A 17045-nucleotide genomic window follows, 5' to 3' on the forward strand; every position below is an offset into this window, starting at 1 on the left:
TTCACTTCAAATATGCGCACATAGTGCACACACAATTTTTTTCAAGAAGGAGCTTTAAATATTGAGGATCCACCATTGCCATAATGCACGTTATTGAATCTCTAAATAAAAAAAGTTTAATTTAAAAAATAATGAAATAAAAAGAATGATATATAATATGTCTACTAGCAAGGTGAACTAAAGCTATTTCTGTAACATTTATGACAACATTTCAACTAATTAACTTGTATTGCTAGCTGCCCAGCAGCAAACCAGTGAAGAACCAGTTAAAAAAGAAGACAGTTTTGAGGCAGAATTGTGCAAAGACAAGGATGCCGGTGAATGGTTCAGATTGGTTGCAGGTGAAGGTGACAACTGTCGTGACGTAATCCAGTGCACATCGTCTGTAAGTATCACACGTGTTTCACTTTCTATTGAAATTTACTATCAAAAGCTATGCTACTCGAATTTCCAAAGGCTTTTTAAATAATAAGAGAGTATAATTATTTTCACCTAAATGATAATCTTATACCGGGTGCGTCTCAAAAGTGGCTTATTTTTTCAGATAAAAAAACGAGATTTGGTATGTTAGTATAAGATTTAAATTAGAATTGATTAGCGTATTCAATTGTTTTTGGTCATTTCCTGTCTCACCGGAAATGACTACAACTTTTGATTTTTAAATGGCACCGTCGGTATTTTTTTACTTTATTTGATAGGAAATGACATTCTGAATAGAATGACATATCATATGTCAACTTTTGACATTCTCGCTTAATAAAAAATAGTATTTTAAAATTCAATCTAGAGTGCCATGGCTATGTTAAAAACACTAATTCTTAATCAAGGAGCCTGGGAAAAATAGATATGATCATCTAATGTTTTTAGTGTCTTTTCCTGGCCAGTTAGAAAATGCTCAAATCGTGTTTTTTTAATCATATTTCAATTTTTTCAAATGGAAAGAGGGTGGCTCATTAGAATATTTGGAAAAAGCATTTTTTTACGAATAATTTGGTACTATACACACGTATTTCGAGTCAAATTTTCGTTACAAACCGCAAGGTATAATTTCAAATAAACCATATGAAAAAATGTCAAAATTGACATATGATATGTCATTCTATTCAGAATGTAATTTTTTATCGAATAAAATAAAAAAATACCCATAGGTGCCATCATAAGGTGAGGGGAGCCGTATGATTTTGGTCTAGTTGTTTTAATTTTTCAAATTTAGCTTACCATATTGTTATCTGTGATTGAACAATTATTGTGATAGATATAACTTTTTGACTTTGTAAAAATTTTTTGACTTTTTAATTTGTTGTGATTGTATTTTATAAATTTGACCTCTGTAACTGTTTTAGCTTTTGGGCCTGATGATGGGAATAGTTTAAATTCCCGAAACATGTCGCCTCCCTTGCTTTTTTGAAGCATTAAAATTTAAATTAAACATCTTAAAGATTGTGAGTTATTTGTCCCCTTACCTGTCTTCAGAGGTCTTATTTGATAATATGTACTCACACTGGGTTAGAGAACGTTTAGTTTTTTAAAAAATTAAAAGCTGTAGTCATTTCCGGTGAAACAGGAAGTGACTAAAAACCAGTGAATACGTTACTCAATCCTAATTTATGTCACGTACTAACATACCAAATCTCGTTTTTTTAACTGAAAAAGTAAAAAAAGTTATAGGGGTGAGCCACTTTTGAGATGCACCCGGTATAATAAGAATCACTATATCATAAAATATGAACTTTTTCATCACAAATATTCTACACTCACCAACACTAAAAGTGGGCCCCTTAAAGTTCTAGTGAGCCGATTTTGATAATTTTTTAAGCAATACGTAGCTAAATTATTTGACTTTTTAGTATCTCTTTCTAAATTAAAAATGAAAGTTCCTATCTGTTAAATGAGGGAAAACAAAATGTGTTTTTTTTTTATATTTTGGTGAAAGTTTGGAACACCTTGTGGAATGTGTTAAGACAGCAAGAAATTTTAAAAACATTTTACCCTCTAGGTACATCCTTTCTCGATAGTTTGTTTTTTGGTACATCTCAAATAGCTTTATTTTTGTTAGAGATATTCATTTTTAAAGAACACACTAACATTCTTTTGTAATCTTTACATTGAGACCTTATTTTTGCTTTTGGTGCTAGTCAACAGACCTAGATAGTTGTGGTCCCGAAGCAGGTCTTCTTGACATAAGGTATATCATCTTCAATTAAAGCAACTATAGCGGATACAGCTTTTGGATTTAAAGCTATCTCTGCTAGAGTAACTACCCAATAGGCAATAATAATATGATTTTTCAGTAACATCAGTTATTACTTAAATTATAAACACTATTTCATAGGTTTGTTGACAGGGACCAAAAGAAAAGGCACGGTTTTAATGTCAAAATTATGAAAAAATGTTAGTGTCTTCTTCGAAAGCGAATATCTCCAAAATAACAACATTTACTAAATAAAACTATTTTATACTAAAAAGTCAAATAATTTATCTACAAACTGCTTAAAAAATCATCAAGATCAGTCCACTAGAACACAGTATATTTAAAATAAAAAAAAAATAGAAAACTTTAAAATACATCAAAATTTTAAGACGCCCGTTTTTCTTGCCGGTGAGTGTATGTACATTTTTTTATGAAATCAATAGCTAAATTATTTAAAATTGAAGATCAGAAAGTCCACTGACGTTCTTCAAACATATTTGTCGGTAAAAATAATTATCAATTCGTAGAACGCTTTCTTTTTTGTATGTACTTGATAAGAATGCAGTTTAAAATTGACTTTCACCCAAGCACTACCTTTCTATGAGAAGAAAAAAACTCATAGACACTTTTAATGATGATATATAATATTGTGACCCCTCTTTGTGAGTTGTTACTTATCATACAGTCCCAGGGCTTTGACCAAAGCCAGTATCTGGGAGGGTTTTACAGAGGTTAGTTCTTCATCTCCGATATCAGGCGTACCAAGATACTAGATTTTTCGTTCAGTTACATGAGACTGCAATAGTTATTTCAAACTGCATAATAGCTACTATGAGCTTAGGTCATTAGCACTTACTAAATCAAGTGCTATTATTATCATAAAGAATTAAAAACAAGAAATAGGCGAATTAGAGCACAACGAAGTAAAGTAGTACCAACTAAAATTGTTATGATTTCTAATCGTACCAAATCAGTAAGATACTCTGCATTTTTAATGTATTTAGCAAACTATTTTATAAATATAATAAATAAATCGTTCAAATATTATTGTGATTTAGTTAAAAATATATTTCGTATTATAGCGTTTTTTAAACAACTACCACTGCGAACAGCAGCTTTTCATCGGAGAGCAGTCGTGGATAACGTATTTATTTCACTGGAAAGAAAACTAATTAATAACAATAAACAAAAAATACAGATATTGGGCGCCAGGCATGTACAGAGAAAGAAAACACAGTTGTATCTTACTTAAAACTAATGACTATACATCATATATCATATACAAAGACGAACTAAAAACATTACAGTATGATTAAAAGCTACATCTATTTCAGTAGCTTGTCAAATTTGTTTAATAATTAGATTAGTAAAATTAATTGAAAAGCAGATAATATTGATTCTGTACCTCAACATCTAATTGAATATATTTCTCTTCCAGGGCCTCCAAGCTATCCGTTGTCCTGCAGGATTGTACTTCGACATCGACAAGCAAACTTGCGACTGGAAGGACTCCGTCAAGAACTGCAAGTTGAAGAACAAGGAGCGCAAGGTTAAGCCTCTGCTCAACACCGACGAGCCCTTGTGTAACGACGGGTTCTTGGCCTGTGGTGACGGTACCTGCATAGAAAGAGGACTTTTCTGTAACGAAGTCAAGGACTGTAACGATGGTTCCGATGAGAACAGTTGTGGTAAGTTATAGTTCATTATATTTTTACTGAAAATTGTAGTTTTTTTCACTTTTAAGAAAATAAAAACAGCAAATTTCTTTGTTTAAGCTTCTAACTTGTTTTCCACAGTCTTACAGATAGGTTATCAACGTTTATGTCAATACTTATCTCTATACAGGGTTGTTCACCACATACGACACGGAGTATTGTAGCTAAACGATTAGATTTTTACAAATTGTAAGTTTTAGGTTCGTTGAAGGACTATTAGAGCTACAATTTAAAAATATTTTTACAAAATACAGAGTGTCCCAAATAAATAAAAAATATCAAAGTTGTGATTTTTTTAATGGAACTCCTTGTATATTATTACATTTTTAGTTTCTACGATTAAAATAAAGGTAAATTTGATTAAGGTTTATCATACTTAAATTTTAGCGTTTTTGAAATATTTTCAATTTTGTGAAATTGAAGTAAAAATTTGAAAGCTTCATTTCTCCAAGGATATCAACGTTTTTAATACTAAATATTTACTGAAGTCTATTTATTGATCAGTTATTGCGTTACAATAATAAAAATAATACTATCTCATACAGAGTGTCTAAAAATGTATTTTAAATAATTTCTAGCTTTAAACGGCAATAACTTGTTTAATTTAAATGGAACACCCTGTATATTTTAGGAGAATCAAATGTACAATTTAATTGTCTATCAAATTGTATTATACCATTTTTTACCTATCTCTTCAAGTTTTGGTAGAAAATGCATTTTCTTATAATTTAGACCTCCATTTATTAATATACCCATGGAATATTGACATTTTAGATTGTTTTTAAAGCAACAAATGTACAAAATGTGCAGGTGCTAAAAATGATAATATTACTAGCCCATTTATATTCAAAAAGAAAGAAATTAGAAGAACTATTTAAATCTTTATAAAAGAGTATACCATTAATTAAATATACCACCATTATCCGCCCAAATATTAATTAATTACATACTTAATTGTGTTAGTTAATAAACTATTCTAAATAATTGTGGATTTGAATCAGAAATCAATATAATAATAAGTTATGAAAATAAACGTCTCTGTTGTTGTAAATAAGCATTCGCCAAAAAATGAAATAAAATTCTTAAGGTGTTACTTTTTAATACACTGTTTAATACACATACAAAATTCAGTTTTTTAGTATTTGGAGCAATTATTATTACTCAACGCAAACAGTCAATTAATGTAGTTTGAATACTGGAATCATATTAATTGGTCCTCTAACAAATATTTAAACAGTTTTTTTTTAATTTTTTTAATGAAATAAACGAACTATATCGACAATATTCGTATCTGTACTCTTTAAAAATTTGTTACATCTTTAAAAATAATTTAAAATGTCAATATTCTATAGATATATTGATAAATGAGGTCTAAATTATAAGAAAATGCATTTTCTACGAAAACTTGAAGAGATAGTTAAAAAACGGTATAATACAATTTGATAGACAATTAAATTGTGCATCTGATTCTCATAAAATATACAGGGTGTTCCATTTAAGTTAAACAAGTTATTGCCGTTTAAAACTAGTAATTATTTAAAATAAATTTTTAGAGACTCTGTATAAGGTAGCATAATTTTTATTATTGCTACACAAAATTTAGAAAATAGAAATACTTCAGTACAATATTTGGGTTAAAAATTTAAATACGCCTAAAGAAATGAAGCATTAAAATTATTACTGTATTTTGACAAAAATCGAAATATTTAAAAAACAGTAAGGTTTAAATGTGGTTCAAATTTACCTTTATTTTAATAGTAGAAACTAAAAATGTAATAATATACAGGGTGTTCCATTTAAAAAAAAAATACAACTTTGATATTTTTTATTTATTTGGGACCCTCTGTATCGTGTAAAAATATTTTTAAATTGTAGCTCTAATAATCCTTCATCGAACCCAAGACTTACAATTTGTAAAAATCTCATCGTTTAGCTACAATACTCCGTGTCGTATGTGGTGAACAACCCTGTATTTATTGTTATTTTAAGTGTAAAATAGGTCTTTTAAAATAATTTGAGTCGTTATTGTAACTCTAAACTTAGTGCGACTTAAGTTGTAGCACAGCAGAAAGAGTCTGAAGTTATGAAGAGCATTGATGAGAACTGACCTTGTTTGATGCTAGTGTTTTGTACTATCTCTGTCGATCTCTTAGGTTTAAAGTTGTTTATGTATGAGTTCTTGTCTGACCGCCAACTGTCTTTTCGTCTTTTTGGAGGCCTTCCAAGCTATCTCTTACCCACCGGTTTCCCAGAGCTTCTCTTCTTCCATGCTTTTTTCTTGGAAATGATTGTGGTTTCGTTTGTGTCCCCTTGGATTCCTACACCTAAATAAAAAACTGTTGATTTAAAACTATAATAGTTCATGGTAAATATCTAAAATGCAAATTTATGAGTTTTCTATCGCATAACTAAATGCACCTCTCGTTTGTATCGAGTTTTTTTTTCTTTCCTCAGTTGCATGAAAAATTAATGAAGATGGTATTCAACGGTATTTGGGTTGGCTTGTAGAAATGTCACAGATTCAAGGTGTAAATCGGCATTTGCCGCATCCGCGAATAGCGTTACGGCTGTTTGACTTTCCCTTTCGCAACCTGGCGAAGAATTTGAGACGACTTGTTTACCGCGAGCAACGCCAACCCATCCTTCTTTCAGCAGTACCTCGTTGTACCTACGTACCACTTGAAGTAGTTGGTTGTATGTTTATGTAAAAATTTTGATTAAAAACAAACTAAGAAAAAGACTATTCTAATTATAACCGTACGTTCAAAAAAAAACGGCGTCAGAGAGGAATAACAATCGATGATAATTTTGGCGAGGTCAATCTCTAGACATCATAAAAATTTACATAATACTTGTAAAAATTAACACTAAATTATAGAAAGATTAAAAATGGATAGGACGTTTCCAAACACACAAAATTATTTCCAAAAAAAATCCCGAATTTTAAACTATACCAAAATATTAAAAATTATTTTTACTCAATATAAAAATAAATTACAATTTTTCTTAAGACCAACTGGAAGTAAGTTACATTAAAAAATAAAGAAGAGGCCAATTACTAATTGACGTCTAGGGCTTGACCTCGCCAAAATTATTATCGATTGTCATTCCTCAGCCGTCTTTGACGCCGTTTTTTTTTTCTCGATCGTATGGTACTTACGAAACACACTTGGCTTACCGCCAACTCGGCTTTTTAAAACCAAAAATTAATTTTGTTTCTGTTTTTTTTTTATTTCTATTCTTCATGAACTATTTCTTATTTTTATTTGTATTTATTATGAATCTTGTCACGTAGGAATTTTAAATACGTTAATGTTTCCTTAAAGTGCCTAGAATATTCAATTGTTTGAGTGTGGGAACCAACTAAGTACTGTAATAAAAAAATATGAATAAGGTATTGAATAATAATAGCATCTCTAAAAGAGCATTATATTTCAATGTTCGTTTAATAATCTCATTAAATAACATTTTTAATGTAATTTCTAATGTTTTAAGAATTGGAAATATAAGATACATTCTTTTTATGTTTTAATTTTGACTATTTGATGTTCCTGTTAGAAAGCTTTCAAAACCAAGGATGTCTGATGTCTACGGATTTTCACCAAAATGTCAAGGGCATACATACATTGTTAGACAAATATTTAGTGTGTGTAATACATTTTCTTTATTTAAGTTTATTTTTCCTCTCTGTGTGTGTAGCGACTTTAGAAGTTATCCATCGCGACTTTGTGTCCCCCATTCTTGAGTTATAACTCATCATACGGTCTCAGGGCATTGATAAAAGGCAGTATCTGAGACGATTTTACAAAGATTAGTTCCCCATCTCCGATATCAGTCACACCAAAGTTTATGGTTCTCGTCTCGGCGCACTCAGTGATGATGTGTCATCTCCTATTTTTATAGCATTTTTGTGATCTTCCGGGGGAGTGCACATGATTTTAGTTTTATCGATGTTCAGCTTAAGTCCCAAGGCCTCGTATGCCCATGTATATGTGTGTCAAATATTACTTTTTCCTCAGGTTCATAAGTTGGTTATCATCCCAAAGGAGAAAAAGACTAAAAGACTAGTTTTGGATTAATAAACCAAATTTCTTTGGAGATAACGGACGCCTTTTTTAAAAGTTGGTTACCACTTGGGAAGCAAGATGGTTTTGGTCCAGTTTGTGGAGTGTTTTCCTTTTCTAGCTAGATCGTTTGCTTTTTCATTGCCTCCAATCAGAGTAGCAGTTCTTTATTTTCTTTGCCTAATTTGTTCACCTTCTCTAGGCATCCTTTAACCAACTTCAAATTAATGGTTACTGAGTTGATCGCCTTCAAGGCTGCTTGACTATCGGATAATATGTTTCTTGTCTGTTAATCTAGTGCGTTTATATCTATATTATTTCCACCAACATTTATAACTCAATCTTGAATTCACTGATGAAATAAAAGTTATTAATGAGTACTAAGTATTGGCTCTGTAATGTTTTTATTGTAAAGTCAAAAATAATTTAACATTTGAGAACACAGAACATCAATTTGGCCTATCATTCTATAATGTCGACTCATAACATTGAGCTAAAATTTTTACGATGTGTTGAATAAATCTAGAAAATATAGGTATTTTGAACTTTGAGTAATAGTTTTATCGAGTTTTTACTACTTTATTTTGAATACGTGTTTTGTAAGTTGTAAGGAAAATGGAAAATATTGTCTTTCAATCATTTATTTTCCTCTGATATCTTCTTGGCGGGCAGGAATTTTGGTAATGTATCAGTGGCCGAATACTTTGAACACATAAGGCACAAAGACCTTGCTAGGTCACTTCGAAGGCGAAAGTGGACGAGAATTAAGAAATAACTTTCGTTGTCCTTGGCGTAACGCGATAGGCGGGCGCGGCGCCTGCTACGGCCCACTTTCAGCAGAAGAATGTTGCCTGCTAGCTTGCCGGCCTACCTGCTTCTTACCTGCCTCTGCTGCTTATCAATAATCTTATTTGAACCCATTATCACCCTCTTAGTCCACAAACAGGAATGCCACATTTTTTTTAATTTTCTAGAATTTTCATTACAAAAATTCCTCTTTTCTGACGAATTTATGGTCAAAATTCAGTGGTACTCTAATGCAACATCTTTATTTTTGGCTAGTTGTCAGAACTCTCTCCAGTATGTCCCCGGATTGTCTTTACAAGAGAAAAAACTTTTATTATTGAAAGGGTGATAGTATTTATCGGCAAATGTGATACTTTAACAACAGCAAAAAGTATGACGTTAATCAAAATTAAGAATAACCAATAAAAGATAACGGAAACAAGTTTAGATTGGAATGCCCGACTTGCCGCCACAATTTATAATTGTTTTGGGGTGCATAGGGGTGTATACGCTGTACGGGATGTGGCGCTGCTCAAAGAATATACCTAGCTAGAAAGAGAATGGAGTCTGCCATACTGAAAAATGGTCCTACAGAAGTTGCGCCATCTATTGAGTAGGGCTTGTTTTAAATGGATCGTAGCGCGGACTTTTTAAATGAGCGTATTTATTGAATTTTACTCTAAAATATATAATTAAATTTGATTATTAAATCTTATTTTTTACAAAAATCAACAATACTAATAACAAGTATTGTTGTGATGTGTAAAAAATAAGATTTAACAGTATAATTTATACAATTATTAAATAAAATTAAAGCCAAACATGTGTAAATATTATTTATTATTTAAAGTTTTTATTTATAAATCAAATATTTGAACATCGTTTATTATATAAGAAACAAGACCAACATAATACGCCCAAAGTTTTGTAAATGGAGTAAATATAAATATAATAGCTTAAATGACAAAAATAAAAGACTTTACATTATATTTTTAGGGCCACAAACAAAAGGAATTGTCTAATTAAAACACATATAACAAATTATAGTTTGAAAAACGTTTTGATAATAATTTGATAATATTATGATTGGCGCTATGACAACGACAATATTTTTTGAGAATTTGACAATAGTATGACAATGGCCGTTGGAAACCATGGAAACTACAAAAAAATTCTGATTTAACGCCATCTGGCAATAACTAGTAGCAACTTCTTAACCTAAAAATTAATTGCACTACCACCTAGCGCCTGAGGCTGGAACGATTTTATTTGAAATTTCCGTGGAAATGGTGGAACCGCTTTTGCTATTTCACTTTCCCGCCCCTGGCGCTGCTATAGCGGTTGCTAAGAACAACCGTAAACAAGAACAGAAATAATTTTCTCTTGTCAAAGTCAGAATCTTCAAAAACTATTATAAAATCTTTTAAAATTTAAACTGCTCTCATTGAAAAAATACCGAAAAGTGTTTAAAGCGACCATTTTCAAAGTAATTATTGCTCTTTTGTGAGTTTAATTTAAATTGTATTTACTCAAACCCGCGATAATTGTGAAAAATTGGCATTAAAAACTTAAAAAGCTGTGCTGTGAACTGTGAACTGCAAAAACCATCGTGGATCGTGCCATAACGTGGGTTTCCAATGTTTCATAGGTATTTCATATATGCGTCCTTATATAAAATAAAGTTTCTTGTATGCAACACACTGTATTTTATTTAGAAAAATTAAACGAAAATTATAATAAATTTGAATAAACAATATTTGGCGATATAATTCCGGAAAAAGCCGAACCGCTCCGAAATTTTCAAAAGTTTTGGGTCGCGACCGTTGCAAGAATAGCGCCAAATAGTGTTTACATTGTCCTTATGGGCACTTTCCAATCTAAACTTGTTTCATTTATCTATGCCATCTATCAAAGAATGAAATCGAAATTATATTACCACAGAAACGCCTTTTTATTTTTAGGATTTAGCTTTGAATAAGAAGACCAAGGAAGGAGCATAATGCTATCCATGTATTCATGCATGGTGGGCGGAAAAGGCACCATAAAAGCTCTCTAGGGTGGGGATCCTTGACAGTTCTGTTTGACGATTCATTTGACACATTTGAATTTGATTTGAAATTTTGTGGATTTGTCAGTCTTTGGAGCTTATTTTATGTTATTTATTATTTATTCTACTACTGATAGTTGTATAAAGGTAGTAAATCTAGATGGAAATTGTGGCAGAACTTAAATTAACGGTGACACTATCATAGGATTTATCGAAAAAGACTCTGAAATAGTTGGTTGTGTACCGTGCGGTGATCTCGGAAAAAATTGAGTGAAGTAATGGAACAACTTTCGCTAGTAAGTGACTATATAATATACATACGTGTAGTAAACCGATCATTTATGAAATTCATAAATTAACTAAATTATATATTTTTCTTGCATTTTAGCTTTTATTTATTACTTGTCAAAGATTAGATGCTGTCAAAGAATTTAGATACGTTAATTTGACTTACCTGCTTCAGTAACGAATCGGATGTTTGTGTTAATAAATACTTATTATAACTTATCTATTTTTATTAGAATTATATATTTTTATAACAATTTTAATAACTACCAACATTTATTCACAACGTAAAATAAAACAACAAATTATTGAGTCTACCCCACGTCTACACCCTACATCATAGTTTACATTTTTTTAAATAAAATTAGAACGACACTGATAAACCGGAATTGAAGTCGGCCATATTTGAGGCCCATCGCGGTGTACCTAAGATTTTTGATATGCTCCTTCCTTAGTCTTCTTATTCAAAGGTTAAAACACATGTAGGTGGCGCCCCCTACAAATAGGAGTCATATTGATATCAAAATCAAATTTCTCGTGCCGAAAAACTCCCAAATGCCAATTTTTATCCAAAAATATTGACGTTACTTCAGAAATTATTTGGAAAAAATCGAAATAAAAATGAAACTTCTACACCCTGTATCTTCGATAGTAAGCACTTTAGGACATACATTTATACGAACTTTTTTACTTATTTTTATTTGCTGAATATGCTACCGAAGTTTTCGAAATAAAATTCGGACTACCCTGTATATTATTTAAAAAAATCATCGCCAACCTAAAACCAACCTAGGAAGAGCGCATTTTAAAGGTTAAATTTTAACCTTTCCCAGATCTAAATTGACTTTACAATCGATAATTACTTAAATGCTTAAAACTTTCTCCTAAAACATTTTAATTCTACATTTCGACTTGTCTAAGAATGTAATCATCCTCATAAAAATAGTTTTATAATTATTTATATAATAATTTGCATCAAACATTTTTTATATTTCAACTGAAAGGTTTAAAAGTCTATACGCACGGGTTTAAAATTTCAAAATACGGTCCTGGCGTTTCGCTGATATCGCTCTCACTTTTCAATGGCATTTAAATTTATCTGAGAGGTAAAAGTTTCCAATATCTAGACCTCTTTTAAACTCTTTAGAATATTAAACGTTTATTTAATTAGCCAATAAAAAGTTGATTATATAATTATTTGCCTTCGAGAGATATACGTAAACACACAATATATGTATAAGGTATTACAAGTTGCCAGCCAATTTTTATCATTTGATGGCCAAAGTAATTCGTAAAGAACTTATATTTCTATGAACTTTTGGTGGTTAAAACGTCTCTTATATCCTACTGTTCCCGTAAGAATACAATGACCTATATTCCCTTATTCTACTCCTATTTTTACGCATTCTCCTTAGAAGTAACATTGAAAAAATTCAATATGTAAATTTACCAACAAAAACAAAACTACCTACTAAATATAATATATTTAGTTTCAATTTCAGGCTATGTAACTCTCATTTTCGATAGTGACAACTCAAGCATGATATGACTAATTCTAAAAAAACAGAAAATTGCTTTATAACCAAAAATGTATATTTTTAGTGTATTTAGTTTAATAATTATTTATTTTTCATTTTTTTTCATAATATTCATACTTTTGTGGCTTTTCATTTCTTGAAAACAATTCTGAAAGAAAAAACACAAACCATAGGCCCAGAATACACACAATGAAAACAGTACACAATATATACACCCAATACAACTTAAAATTTCATACAAACGGAGCATTCCCTAGGAATAGGGATAAGAAAAACAATATAACATACGAATATCCACAAAATACACTTGGGTCCATTTTAATCCACACTAAATAAGTCAATACATACATACATGCATACTGCCATTACTCGCTGACGAGTATTCGACACGCATCACAAGATGGTCACGCAAGGCGTTTTCTTTCATGAGCTTTATTGTGACTGAAAAGCCCGATACGTGATCTTATCTGTCTACCGAACTCCGGACATTCAAAAATCTCATTGCTTTGTTGCCTCTTTACTTTTTGGTTGTCAATGTTAAATGAGTTTACAATTCTTCTCCATTGACTTCGATTGTGAACTGCTTCTTCCCACTCATTCTGCATGTTCATCCCATTTAAGTTTTTGTAGAAAATGTCCTTGTACCTTTTGAGTTGTCCACCCGGCCTCCTCTTACCGTCGACAAGCTCACCGTAAAGCAGAGATTTTGGTAGGCGGTTTTCTTGCATTCTGCATACGTGACCAGCCCATCTTAAGCAGGACTTTGTAATAATGATTTCAATACTGTCGCAGTTAGCTTTTTCAAGCACCGATACGTTTGAGACATGATGGAACCAGTTGATTCTTAAGAGTTGTCTAAGATGTCTCTGTTGCAACTTGTTTAATGCATTCGTGTGCCGGCGGTACGGCACCCAGGTTTCGCTTCCTTATAACATTGTCGGAATTATTATTGCTCGGTACACTGCAAGTTTCGTTTTTGTGCTCAAGTTGTGATTGTAGAAAACCATGTCTGTTAATTTCCAGAATGCTCTTGAGGCGCTGCTAATCCTGTGCTGAATTTCAGAGTGATATTGGCCTTTTCCGAGATCAAGCTGCCGAGGTAATTGAATTCCGCTACATATTCCAATAGTTCTTCTCCGATTTTTATAACATTGTTGTGATCTTCCGGGGGAGTGCACATGATTTTAGTTTTATCGATGTTCAGCTTAAGTCCCAAAGCCTCGTATGCCCAGGTATATGTGTTCAACATTTCTTGCAATTGCTGTCACGTATTTGCAACTAGAGCACAGTCATCAGCGTATTGAAGTTCCGTGATGCATTGTGCACGTGCTTTTGCCCTGAGTCTCTTTATGTTGAACAGACAGCCCCACGGTGGGGTATTAGCATGAAACAGGTGATCGAAATTCGAAAAAGCAAATGTGTTTAAGATTTCCCAAAAAAAGATAAATGATAAGTTAAATCATGTCTGCCATGAATGGCGTTGCTATGGGTGTGTTTAGTTGCATTCATTTGTTTCAACGAAACGTCAAAGTTGTTACTTCTCACAGATAAGAGGTAAATGGCTAAATTTTATGTTTAAAATTATAAATTGTTGCTGTTCTTGTGCTCTTTTTACGTTTATATTATTGTTTTGATTGAAAATGGCTCAGCAAGCTGCAGGTATGTATTCTACAAAAACGTATTATTTATTTTGATATTCTCTAAACTAACGATTTTTTTTGCAACTAAAAGTTGGGCGTTCAGAAAATTTGATTAAATTTGTGACATTTTTATTATACTTAGAGATTTAGTTGCGCATTTGTTGATAAAATGACAAAAAAAGATTCTTGGTTTCCTCTAATTTGCCAATCAGTGATATACTAATGCGAGGTGTAAACCGCGACGGCATTGTTGTGTACAAAGCGATCGCATTAGTGCCATTAGCAGTATAGCACAATTTGGCATTAGCAGCGACTTTAGTGGTATGGACATTGCTCGCGGATCAGTCGTAGCATTAACAGTATTAGTTGCGATATTATTACTGGCATTAGTGGCATTGACCGTGGAAACACTGGAACCGTGATTTTTCTTTCTTTTTTAGAATCGACGAATTATCCTTTATTTTGTTCATATTTATTCAAACCACTCTCCTGCAGTTTGCTGTCCACAAGTCAATGAACACTGAAAAAACAAACAAAAAATGTGATACACAAAATACCATGTGAATATGATAGATTTTATATTAGTGAAACATCTTGTCTAGACCACCAAATGTTCGAATTAAAGACCATAAAGATTATTTAAAAAGGGCGATTTTTTCGAATCTAAGATTTGTCAGCGTTCATGGGACGCAGGTTAGTTAGGTTAGATTCATTTATTGTGTTGATACTTTTTTACTGCATTCTAGTGACGAAAATCCTAGAATTCTTTTCAAAGAAATGTAGTGTATTTGTGATATTGGATTGGACCAGTTTTCAGATTTTGTTTAAAATATGTATTGAGGAAAAGAAACACTTTTGTATCAGATGATCGACAATGACCCTAACAGAGCACCACCCTGTGACCCTGCTGTATGCAACCTGCCCGACTGTTTCTGCTCAGAAGACGGCACCACCATTCCTGGCGATCTCCCATCTAAAGACGTACCCCAAATGATCACAGTGACTTTCGATGACGCCATCAACAACAACACGAAGCTATACAAAGAGATTTTTCCAACGGCAAGCGCAAGAATCCCAATGGGTGCGATATTTCAAGTCCACCTTCTTTCATCTCAACACAAGTACACCACTACTGCGTGCCGTACAGGAATGCTTATAGAAAAGGTCACGAAAATTGCCGCCCACTGGTTCGATCAACGTAAAGTTCGATTGTGTGATTAAGGTACCGGTAGTTTTGAACAGAACCTCGGAACACGAATCTATAATAAGTCCAATGACGTCATTGATTTGGTACCTAAAAGCAGTACAGAATGATTGATTTGAAAAGTGAACCACTAATTCTAGTAGGTTGATGGAAACTTAATAATAATGAAATAATTTCACGTAAAAATGACTGGCAAATAGTAAAAAAATACGGGTTCTACTTTAATGAGAGTACGGGGAATATTGACTACCCTAAGAGACCCAAGATCAGTGATTATAAGGGCTAGTAAAGTTATCTATAATATAAATGAGTAAAAGAAAAAGAAATTATAATAGATTATGCTTCATATTTAGAACAATGCTAACAAATTCATGGGCGGCGCGCCAGAAACTGCAAAATTATTCATCAATTGAATTTTTTTTCTTTATTTCGGCCTATAAAGTATAATTTCACTAGGATATTTCTTTTTTTTCGATTATTATTATATTTATCTAAAAAAGCCACACTTGAAGTTGGGGATTGAAAAATGTCCAAATTTTACTGAAAAACGTTTTTCTTAACAAAATAGCAAAGACAAATTGAGACCAGATGGAAGTTTGACATTTGATATATCCTTCTTCCTCTCTCCTATGTAATGAAAGAGAGACAAATATATTTGACTAATCTAAAATTTGAAGAATTACAACGTTGCCGATACTTTCTATTTTTTTCGGGGTGATTGGGCGTGGATTTACAATAAATTATAATTACTAGCTTAGTGAGATCGACAATAATTAATATCACCTATAGTCGCCAAAGTTACCGAAGAGTTTCTGATTGGCATTGGTTTTAAACCGTCTTTGCGGAGGGGTTATCTTTTTTTTTTAGTTAATCTTAATATATAACAAAGACAAAAGATTAACACCCTCTGCATGGAAAAAAAAAAAAAAAAAAAAAAAAATAAAAAACCCCAAAAAAAAAAAAAACCCTCTGCAGCAATCAAACCAAATGCAATCAAAACTCTTTCGTGCAAATTCGTGGTTATAAAAGTCAAGTCTCATTGGTAAAATATCAGTTATGGGAAGGAGCTGTTCCTCTGGCGACCGCCCTTCGTAATCCCAGAGAGAGCGGAGAAGAAAACCAAACGCTAAATTATAAAGGTTTATCATTGGCAACGTTGCTTAAATGCCAGAAACACATAAACTTACTTCGGGTTTTTCTCTTATTACCGATTCTGAACCGTCCTAGAACTGATGATGCGTATGCCCAGAAGGAAATATGAAGACATTACTTCATTTGCGCATGCGCTGCAGAGTTCTATGACGGTTCAGAATTGGTAACCCGAACAAAGCTATAACCATAATAAATTTTCTGTATTTTGTTTAGAAAAATTATTTTACGCGCAAATATTTTCCGTCTAATTACTGCATAGAATGTGTTGCAATGAAAAAGTGTAACAGAAAGAGAGACAAAACATTATTGTATTATTGGAATACGCAAACAAATATGTGCTAGAAAAGCTTAAAAATATGAGAATTAATGAAATAAATTCCGATATTTCGAGAATTATTTCCGTTTTTTTCTGGAAAAACCTGG

General features: G+C 32.0%; 1 protein-coding gene across 1 annotated transcript in view; it reads left to right on the forward strand.

Moving 5' to 3' along the window:
• LOC115890713 overlaps positions 1 to 17045 on the forward strand; it is a 39314-nt gene that overhangs the window by 17556 nt on the left and 4713 nt on the right. The window contains 4 exon segments of the mRNA XM_030911017.1: positions 237 to 385; positions 3630 to 3879; positions 15114 to 15319; positions 15322 to 15464. Coding sequence (XP_030766877.1) covers positions 237 to 385; positions 3630 to 3879; positions 15114 to 15319; positions 15322 to 15464 — 748 coding nt within the window.

This window comes from Sitophilus oryzae, unplaced genomic scaffold (assembly GCF_002938485.1).
Source record: "Sitophilus oryzae breed Bouriz unplaced genomic scaffold, Soryzae_2.0 scaffold_908_pilon_pilon, whole genome shotgun sequence".
Taxonomy (NCBI): domain Eukaryota; kingdom Metazoa; phylum Arthropoda; class Insecta; order Coleoptera; family Curculionidae; genus Sitophilus; species Sitophilus oryzae.